Source organism: Pempheris klunzingeri, chromosome 11 (genome assembly GCF_042242105.1).
Source record: "Pempheris klunzingeri isolate RE-2024b chromosome 11, fPemKlu1.hap1, whole genome shotgun sequence".
NCBI lineage: Eukaryota > Metazoa > Chordata > Actinopteri > Acropomatiformes > Pempheridae > Pempheris > Pempheris klunzingeri.
Window position 1 is genome coordinate 886,456 of NC_092022.1, and position 9,941 is coordinate 896,396.

Here is a 9,941-nt window from a genome sequence, read left to right on the forward strand (position 1 = left end):
TCTCCTCTCTGCTGTATTCACTCCACGAGGTAAACCCCTCACTATATTTTCATGTGGGTGGGGGGGGGGGGCAGACTCGGAGAGCATCACTGAGTCACGTCTCGAGGTTGCCCTTTAGGTATCGCGATACTTCACCGTCCACAGTATTTCCATCATGGCAGGCAGTAAGTTGGTGCTAGAAGGTAGAGTCAGTGTAAACGCGTTTCTCTTGGGGCTCAGCGTGGTTGTAATCCCAATAATCAGAACCTGGTTCGGACACCTTGACTGGGTCTTTGATTATTTGACGGAAACTTCCGGGAAAATCGCTATCTGTATCCACGTTGCAGTTATCAATGGCCTCTTGCTGGTCATCTACAGAGGACCACTGTACAAGGTAAGCAGGGACGGAGGGGAGAAGCTGGAGGTGCTGTCCGACAGCAAGTGTCTCTTCTGACACTCGTTAATGTGGCGAAGTCCGACGTGACTCGGCTCAAACTTCAGCTAGTTAGAGCAGCGAGCTAACTAGCTAGCGTTAGCTTCCTGTGTAGCACCGGTTAATCTCATTAGTTCCCAGTAACTCGACAGCTGGCGTTGATGTGCTCAAGATAGAACCCTCAGTGAAGTAAAGCTGCGGCGGCTTAAGCTCGTCCGAGTTTGTGTCTTAGACAGCTGAGTGCTGCCAAGTGTGTTCATCCGCTCAGGAGACGGGACTGACCCGCCCCGGGACCGACGGAGCCCCCGTGCAGCCGGCCGTCCCACCGGGTAACCTGATGTCTTAACTCGTTGCAGGTGGCGGTGAGAGCCTGCTTCCTGGGAGTGACCTTCGGCTGTGGCTTAATCATCAGTTTATCTGAGACCACCTGGACACATTTTGGCTGGTTTGTAGAAGTTTAGTCACTGAAGTCACGTGTCTGTGTTTCACTGCTGTCTTCTGTTCAGTAAGAAGTTAAAGGGGAACCTTCCTCACCTTGATCTGTGTGTGTGTGTGTGTGTGTGTGTGTGTGTGTGTGTGTGTGTGTGTGTGTGTGGGTGTGGGTGTGGGTGTGTGTGTGAGTGTGTGTGGGTGGGGGGGGTGGGGGGGGTGGGGGGGGTGGGGATCAGTGTGTGTGTGTGTGTGTGGTGATCACTGTGTGTGTGTGTGTGTGAGGTGACCAGGCCTAGTGCAGCTCTACCTGTGTACTAACAGTGTGTCTCTGCAGGTACATGTGCTCCCTGTCCTTCTTCCACTACTCTGAGTACCTGGTGACGGCCATCATTAACCCTCGCAGCCTGTCGCTGGACTCCTTCCTGCTCAACCACAGTGTGGAGTACACGCTGGCTGCCGTCTCGTCATGGGTGGAGTTCACTGTGGAGAAACTGACCGTTCCAGGTTGGTCTGTCATCGCTGCACTCCGTCCGCTCAGAACTCGTCGTGTTCCTCAGTCTGACCTCGTTCTGTTGGGGCATGGCTCTGTAGGGAATAAGTGATTTCACAGATTTGTCTGCACCAATCAAAATTTTACAATATGGCAATGAGAAGAGGATGACAGTGATGTGGTTTTCTGCTTAAGGTGGTATTAACAGTCACTTTGAATTGGCTGAGGGGTCAGAACACGAGGTTATATTGATTATTGTTATTAATGTGCAAAACCTGCTCCAACTTAGAAAATGATCAACAAAAGATATGAAATATTGATGAACTATAAATGTGTCACAATACACATTGGTGTCACAGCTGAAGCACTGAAGACACTTTACGCCTGTTTGGTTCATATACTCCTTTAACTAGCTGATCTAGTGTAGGGTTAGTGAAGCTGTAGTTGTGACAGAAAGTGTGCTGAGAAGTAGAAAATGGAAATAGAATGTTCCTGGCTTTGTAATCGTTGCCTGTTCTTGATACTTAATTGGGTTTGATTCAAACTAAACTCCATGTCACACTACTTAACTCCATGAAATCCTTCAAACTCAGAATCAGAATTCTTTTTATTGTCATTGTGCAAGAAGCACAACAAAATTGAACTAAACTCCATCTGAAGAAGAGGATGTCCATCCCAGATGACCTCCATCTGGACACACCATGATCAAGCGTGCAGAATATTGTGGTCCTTTTCTGTGTTGAAACTTTCACCAGCCTGTTGTGTCTCTCAGAGCTGAAGCAGCTGAACTGGGTGAGCCTTGTGGGTCTGCTCATGGTGCTGTGTGGGGAGTGCCTGCGTAAGGCGGCCATGTTGACGGCAGGCTCCAACTTCAACCACATTGTCCAGAATGAGAAGGCCCAGAGTCACGTTCTGGTAACCAGCGGGGTTTACTCCTACTTCAGACACCCTTCCTATGTTGGCTGGTTCTACTGGAGCACGGGAACACAAGTAAGCTCCAAGAGCCTCACGTTCAGCCTCACGTTCAGCCTCACGTTCAGCCTCACGTTCAGCCTCAGCCTCACGTTCAGCCTCATGTTCAGCCTCATGTTCAGCCTCACGTTCAGCCCCACGTTCAGCCTCACGTTCAGCCTCACATTCAGCCTCATGTTCAGCCTCGCTTTCAACCTCACGTTCAGCCTCACGTTCAGCCTCAGTTCAGCCTCACGTTCAGCCCCACGTTCAGCCCCACGTTCAGCCTCACGTTCAGCCTCACGTTCAGCCTCACGTTCAGCCTCACGTTCAGCCTCATGTTCAGCCTCAGCCTCATCCTCAGCCTCATGTTCAGCCCATTCTCCAGCAGTGTGTCTGGACCATGTTTTAATATTATGTTCTCCTCTCAGAATGATTCGTACCTTGTTTCCATATTTCAGATACAGTCTTCATAATGACGTTAATGTAGCTTTCTTACATGCAACCACAACTCTACATTTTGTTGTCAAACCCTGTGTTGTAGTGACAAACTAACCTTGTCCCTTAGTGAATCCTGCTAAATGCAACCAAATGATAAAGTATCTTTTTAGATTTTTAGCAACAATTCCCCATCTCTTAGGTTTAGTTAAAGGTGAGGTTGGTGTAGTGTAGTGTAGTGTAGTTATATTTAACCTCTGCCTGCCGTGAACTGGATCACCTAGTTTATGTCCAGACTCTTGGTTTAGCATTTTTCGTTACTTTGTAAGGGGGAAAAATGAAATCTATGAATGGGTGTGGCCTGCATCAGTAATAAGGAACAGAATAGAGTAGAAATGTTTAGCTATGGTTTGGCTGTGAAGAGATGTCTCCCACATGTTGCTGCTGTGTGTTGCAGGTCATGCTGTGTAACCCTGTGTGTATACTGGGCTACACGATAGCCAGCTGGCGGTTCTTTCGGGAGCGGATCGAGGAGGAGGAGCTCTCCCTCATCCATTTTTTCGCAGAGGACTATGTGGAGTACAAGAAGAGGGTTCGCACCGGGCTGCCCTTCATCTCAGGCATTCGTGTTAACTAGTCCAAGGTGCTGGATGCTGGACACGACAGACTTAAAGTACTAAAGCAATCAGACCTGTTGGGTGTGTGGCATCTTCCATGGCAGCTGCCCTCCAGAAGGATACCATACAGACGGCTGAGAGCTTTTAGCTGACAGACACCAGGACAGCTGGGATGGCAGCAGGCAGCTGGGCTGCTGTTTTTCTACAAACTTCCAAAAGACCAGATAACCTCCACTGTACTACATTTATTCCAAAAACCCCCTGTTTCCCTTCTCTCTGTCTGCATGCTCTGACCATGCTGTGTTGAAGCATCGCACTGGGCCCGTTGTTCTGCATCAGCAGTCACATAACCATTTAATGGTAAACGTTTCCTCTGGGTCTCTTGGTTTAGTCTTTTTTTAATGAATGTAAGTGCGTCAGGTTTTTCACAGATGGTGGCAGCTCCTGCACAATACTCCACCTCTGCAGCGCTGACCATGCTACCCCCTCCCTGTAGCTCCAAACCTTCACAACAAGTTATGCATTTAGGGTTGTTAGAAGCAGCAGTCGAACGTACAAGTCCTCAGATTCTCAGTATTCTCAGATCCTCAGATCATTATGTACTTTTTTAAAGAGTACACCATAGCATGCTGGAGCTGCTCACTAAAAGCAGAGACTGGACTCCTAAAGCAAGTGGTTCGTGAACACAAGTTGAACCGGTGCAGCCAAAAGTGATAAAGGTGACATTACATTTTTTTTATTTAAGAAATGATCCCCCAAATCATTATTTAGCCTATTTTGAATGAATACAGTGTGGAAAGACCCTTTAAATGTAGTTAGTGAGGAAGCTCCATCATTTCCAGGTGACTAAAGACAAGACTGATGGTGCCCTGATTTATGCTTCACCTTGATATCCACTTCATTATTCTGTACTCAGGCTGAGACTCTTCACACACCCCCTCAACACTCTTGAATGAAACTTTAACCAGTGGTTTTTCACAGCTAATCACCATGTTTTGTTCTGTGTCTGTCATTGAATGGCGGCTTTGCATACACGGCGCTGTCTGGCATGATGGATGATTAAAAGTTCTGTGAGTGGAGACAGAAGGTTCAGCTCCTGAAGCTTCACCTTTATGGAACAGACTTCCTGTGTCGTAGCCTGTGCGCTTCTTTTTTTTTTGTTGCTTTTAATTTTGTATAAATCATTAAGTTATTGTGTGAGAAGTCTAGAGACTATGTCCTGTCACTTTCATTAGCATCACTTCATTGTTTCCTGTCTGCATTTTATGTTAGAAACAACCAAATGACTGAGTCTGTGTTGGTAAAAGGGTTGAGAGAGGCAGACTCTCTCTCTCCCCCCCCCCCTTTCTGAATGAGAGTGTGTGAGTGTAAAGAATTAAGAATTTAGTCAAATAAAAACAATGAAAGGAACCCGTGGAGTTTCTGACCACTCCTCTGTGTGTGTGTGTGTGTGTGTGTGTGTGTTTTCTCGGGTGTTCTAATGACTGATTGGAGCAGCACCTAGTTCAGCCCCCAACATGATGCGGTGATGTCATTCTCCCGTTAATTGCTCAGAACTTTGTTAAACTGTGGTGCGTGGTGTAGTTTTCTTTGGTTACTGTTGTACAGACACAACAACTTGTTTTCATTGTGTCTTAGTTTTTAGGCCAGGTTTCATTTCCACAGTGGGAGATGTAGACTGCTCTGGTTTAGGAGTCCTCCGGTCCTGGTTAGATTTGGCAGATGGGAGCAACCCCCACTGGCTGACAGTCTGAAGCAGTGTGGCACTGGCATAGCAGCTACTCATCATGGGGTGTGATAGCATCACATTTGTACCTCCTGACTGGCCGTTTAAGATTCTGTATGCTAGAGCATGGGCAACACTACATCACTACATCCTGGTATTTTAATCCCAACACTCAAACAAGTATTTAACACATTTGTTAATAAAGTTGAAAGAATGTGTGCTCACACACACCAGTGTTTGCAGCCTGAGTGGAAAGTGAAGTTCTTGTAGCGTATCTGAAGCTCACTGTTCGGGCTGACATCATTAAACTCTGCGTGCAGGCTGCTGCACTCTGCCTGTACAGGACACCGTCTCTTCCAGCCTGTATTAAACAGTCGGAGTGGCTGAAAACTGCTTTCTTTTATTTTCCTCCCAAAAAAAAGCAAACAAGCAAAAGTGAGTCCCAGCTGAAGAGTTGGATTCCAGAAGTGTGATGGTCACCGGTTCAGTCAGGCTTCAGGCACACTTGGTAAACTGGGCTTACTCCAGACAGTCCAGGTTTAACTCTGGCTTAAAGCACAACCACCTCCTTACAAATGAAGGCTTGGATCATGAGCAGTAAAACACTCATGTTGCTCCCTAAGTGAACATGGGGGCTTCACTTCTGCTCTGCTCACATCTAGTTTAGATAGATCCATTACATGACTGAATCAGTTTACTCATGTCTATGGGGGGGGGGGTGTAACCGGCTTCTGTGGCCGAGCAAAAAGATCAGTAACTTCATTGCAAACTACAAGACAAGCAGACTAGTGTGATGCTCTGAGTTAAAGCATCGGTGATGTTTGGGTCTCCATCACAGTGGGATGTGGGATGTCCCCCCCCCCCCCCCCCCACACACACACACACACACACTTTACTAAGCCATGTGTGGGCCCTCTCAGGTGTCATCATGGTCTCTCTGAGGCCGGGGGCTGTTTTTACTGCCACACAAAGTGTTTCTGTGAACAGGACTTTTCTTCGATGGCGCTGAACCTTCTTGGGGGGGCTGACTGCTGGCAGCACAGGAGCAGGTGTGTGCAGTTTCTTTCTTTGCATGCATACTCTTGGAATTTGCTAACACTTTGAAATAAAGTTGAGATACAAATCCCAGTTTGTTAATCGATCTCAGATGCACCGATTCAACTCGGCGTTCGATTTGTAGATGTGACGCATGCGCACGGCCGCCTCTTCCTTTCTGCTAGCTTCTCCGCCATGGCGCCCATTGTAAGTAGAACCGTGCCTTCAGAAAGTCACAAATAAGTGCAGATTGTCCCGTGTGGGGGGCAGAGAGAAGGAGCGGGGTGGAACGGCAGTGTAGTGGGAACAGTCGAGGAGGAAACGCGGGGTTTGGTTTCGACTTTGAAGCGTTTAATGAGCGCCGAAGCAGCGGAGCCTTCTGTGGCCTCTGCACGCCTTCAGCTAGCTGTTAGCCGCTAGCCGGAGCCAAACAGCCCCGGCGCACCACGTTGTGGGCTTTGCTAGCGTGGCCGGGGGGGGGGGGGGGGTCACGACCACAGCTTGTTTGACAAGTTGTTCAAATGACAGTGTATTCTCGGTAGTGTCTACTGATATCACATAGTTTGCACATGTTGTGTAGCTTTGACCCCCGAACATGTGAACGTGTGCTGGTCTGAGGTCAGCCAGCCGGGCTCCTTCGTTCTCACCACGTTTCCGGTGAAAACATAGTTGGAGGAGAAAGACTTGGTGGCTGCTGTGCTCTGTGAGATCTGAGCGGCTTTAGATGCTCTGTGTGGGGGGGTGGGGGGGGGAGACGTACATGTTTGAGTGAAAACAGGTCTGATCTTCTCACACTGTCCATCCACACACTTTGTCAGCAGAAGAAGCAAACCACCAGCAAAGGTGGGAAGAAGAAGAAGCAGGTGCTGAAATTCACCCTGGACTGCACCCACCCTGTAGAAGATGGCATCATGGACGCTGCCAATTTTGTAAGTGTTTTAACTTCTGAGAAGTTCCCTCATCAGATGTTCTTAGTGATCATCATCACACATGAAGTCCAAGCAGCATCCATCCACGGTTGGTGCTGTAGCCTCACAGCACTGGCTGGGGGGGAGGTGTGTGTGTGGGGGGCTGTGGTTTGAACCTTGAACCTTTCTGTGTGGAATTTACATGTTGTCAGTGCTTGTGTGGGTTTTCTCCCACAGTTCAAAGACATGCAGCTTTAGTTAGACTCTAAATTGTCCGTATGTGTGAAGTGTTGGCCCTGTGAGCCTGACCCCCCCCCCCCCCCGAACCCTTAAGGATGAGCGGTATAGACGATGGATGGATGGATTAATGCTGATCTTCTTAGACAGACGTGTCCCTCTAATAGGAAACCACAGAGAACATTTGATATTTGCCACAAACAACTGATTAGTTTGAGGGTTGAGATCTCGGCTGCTGTCACTGGTGGGGGGTGTGTGATATTTGCCCTGATGTGTTGTTTCCAGGAGCAGTTTCTTCAGGAGCGCATCAAGGTGAACGGGAAAGCTGGCAACCTGGGGGGGGGTGTGGTCTCCATCGAGAGGAGCAAGAGCAAGATTACAGTGTCCTCTGAGGTGCCATTTTCCAAAAGGTAACACGCTGTCCTGGTCACACCTGGTTAAATGGAGTACTGTGTGTACGGTGTGTGCTGATACCTTAGTAGGTGTAAATGACGTGTTTAAAACAAAAACACCATCCGGACATTTTGAAAGGTCGCCTGGCTCCACGTCTTCCTGCTGGCGTAAGCTGCCTGATAAAAGTAGATCTTCCCTCGCTGTGAACGATGTCTGTCCGCAGCATTGCTACCTTTGACCTTTTTTATGTTTAGAAGGTCACCGGCTCCACCGCGAATTAGCATGAGATGAAAGTAACAGAACGTTTCCTGATAGTCCTGATTGTCCACATACCGATCACCTGACCTGAGCAGAGCGCCTAAAGCTAACAAGGCTGAAAGAGCTCCACTCGCTCACTGAGTTCTTCCTGTGGTGATAAATGCTGTGACACGGTGACGCCGACGTCCCTCTCGTTGCCGACAGCCTGTCTCCGTGCTGTGAGATCACATTTGAAGCAGTGAACTAGCACACAGCTGATGTGTCGTCATTCAAGTGAACGTTTCCAGAGTCCACAGCTCACACCTCCTGTCCTGTCCGTTCCGTAGAAACATCCAGCTCAGCGTGACAAAGTGACCGGGAAATCAGTTCATATTACATACATACATTTAATGATATGTCTTATGTCTAAAGGAGACATTCGGTTGATCAAGTTGGATGCTTGAAGATTTGTTTCAACATTATTCCAACAAGTAAATACCAGAAGTAATCCATAAAGAGTCTGAGTCCACTTTGTTCAGTGTCTCAGATGTTCTGGTTGGGGTTTTAGTCTGTTGGTCAGACAAAACGTGCTGAATGCTCCTCCTCTAACGTTTGATTCCACTGAGATGCTTTCAACAAAATATAGCCATGATTTAATCTGACTTTTCCCAGCTTTGTAACAGGTTGAGTTTTTCAAGTGTTGGTTGCATTTGATTGTATTAACTTAAAAGCCGCGTTTCCACCAGCACGACTTGGCCCTACTCGACTCGGCTCGGTACGGTACGGTTGTGTTTCCATTACACCTGGTACCACCTCAAACGTGGGCAGGGTCGTCATGGCCAGGCGGGCCGAAACTCCGGTAGCGTAATTTGTATAAGGCATAAACAAACAAACAAACAAAGCGTTTGTTTTGCGTGTATCCGTTCACCTCGTTCACAGAAATAATAAAAACGCTCCGTCTCTGTTTCCGGGGTTTTAAAAATGGTGGGTTTGATAGTCGCTCTCATGACTCATCAAGTGACGCCGCTCCCTGGCCAATCAGTGGTCTGCAGTCTGGTGACGTCGCATTGTCAGCTCGACTCAGCTCGCTTGGAACCCCGGCCGAGGAGGTACTAAAATAGCTGGTACCTGGTACCAGGTACTAGGGCCGGTGGAAACGCTACCTAAAGCGTGTCGAGTCGAGTAGGGCCAAGTCGAGCCGGTGGAAACGCGGCATAATTCTGCTGTACAACATGTTGAATCTGAGTATTCAAACTAACAGGAGTCTGTTTTTTAACTACATCTCTGAATCATAACATCAGAAGCGGTGTCCACTCATCAGACCCGCTCTGAACGTGAGGCTGACGCTCTCGGGCTTGTGTTTTGCAGATACCTGAAGTATCTGACCAAGAAGTACCTAAAGAAGAACAATCTCCGTGACTGGCTGCGTGTTGTAGCAAACACCAAGGAGAGCTACGAGCTCCGTTACTTCCAGATCAACCAGGACGAAGAGGAGGAGGAAGACGAAGATTAAATCGACTGATTTTGTACATTTCAGTAAAAGTTGTTTACAGTACAGAAGATTGTCTTTGGTGTTTTCTTTGACATTTCCTGTCTGTGTCACATGAACGGGAGCTCCAGGACTCCTCTGCCAACAGCTACCAGGTCTGTGACACTGAAGATGTCACCTGCTACAGCTTCTACCTGAGACACTGAGCACAGACTTAGTGTTTTCTTCACAGCACAACATGAAGTGTAGAGAACTACTGGCAGCTTGTTTGTGGGTCAGACTGAAGTGAGAAGATCTGATCTGCTCTTCTTGTCAGAGTTCAGGTCCAGTGAGAGAAATGCTAGTTGTGTTAATTACTGTACAACATGCATAAACAATAGCATTTTCTAGAAAGAACAGTTTATATCTTGTTTTGTGACTGAACAGCTGGTCACAAAACTGAATAACCAGGAGGAAGGTTCCTGGTTTAGTGACAATAATGGAAATGTTACTTGAGGCTAAAGCCAGGTTGTTTAGTAGCTTTTGCTTTTAAAACGGTGTGTGACTGTCTGAAGTATCTGCAGTGTTCCAAAGGAT

The 9,941-nt window shown here is 47.6% G+C and overlaps 2 protein-coding genes across 3 annotated transcripts; both read left to right on the top strand.

Moving 5' to 3' along the window:
• The first annotated feature begins 154 nt into the window (after positions 1 to 154).
• Positions 155 to 4,750, top strand: icmt (isoprenylcysteine carboxyl methyltransferase). The gene is made up of 5 exons (XM_070839807.1): positions 155 to 373; positions 769 to 857; positions 1,179 to 1,348; positions 2,107 to 2,324; positions 3,181 to 4,750. The coding sequence occupies exons 1-5, from the start codon at positions 155 to 157 to the stop codon at positions 3,358 to 3,360; spliced, it is 876 nt and encodes a 291-aa protein (XP_070695908.1). The 3' UTR covers positions 3,361 to 4,750.
• A 1,494-nt stretch (positions 4,751 to 6,244) lies between these two features.
• Positions 6,245 to 9,436, top strand: LOC139209606 (large ribosomal subunit protein eL22). 2 transcript variants are annotated; one of them, XM_070839379.1, is made up of 4 exons: positions 6,245 to 6,308; positions 6,920 to 7,030; positions 7,532 to 7,656; positions 9,245 to 9,436. In XM_070839379.1, exons 1-4 carry the CDS (start codon positions 6,297 to 6,299, stop codon positions 9,387 to 9,389), a joined length of 393 nt encoding a protein of 130 aa, XP_070695480.1. In that variant the 5' UTR covers positions 6,245 to 6,296; the 3' UTR covers positions 9,390 to 9,436. The 2 variants fall into 2 exon arrangements, with proteins under 2 accessions (XP_070695480.1, XP_070695481.1); XM_070839380.1 differs by having other exon boundaries at positions 6,270 to 6,308; positions 6,923 to 7,030.
• The last annotated feature ends 505 nt before the right edge of the window (positions 9,437 to 9,941 follow it).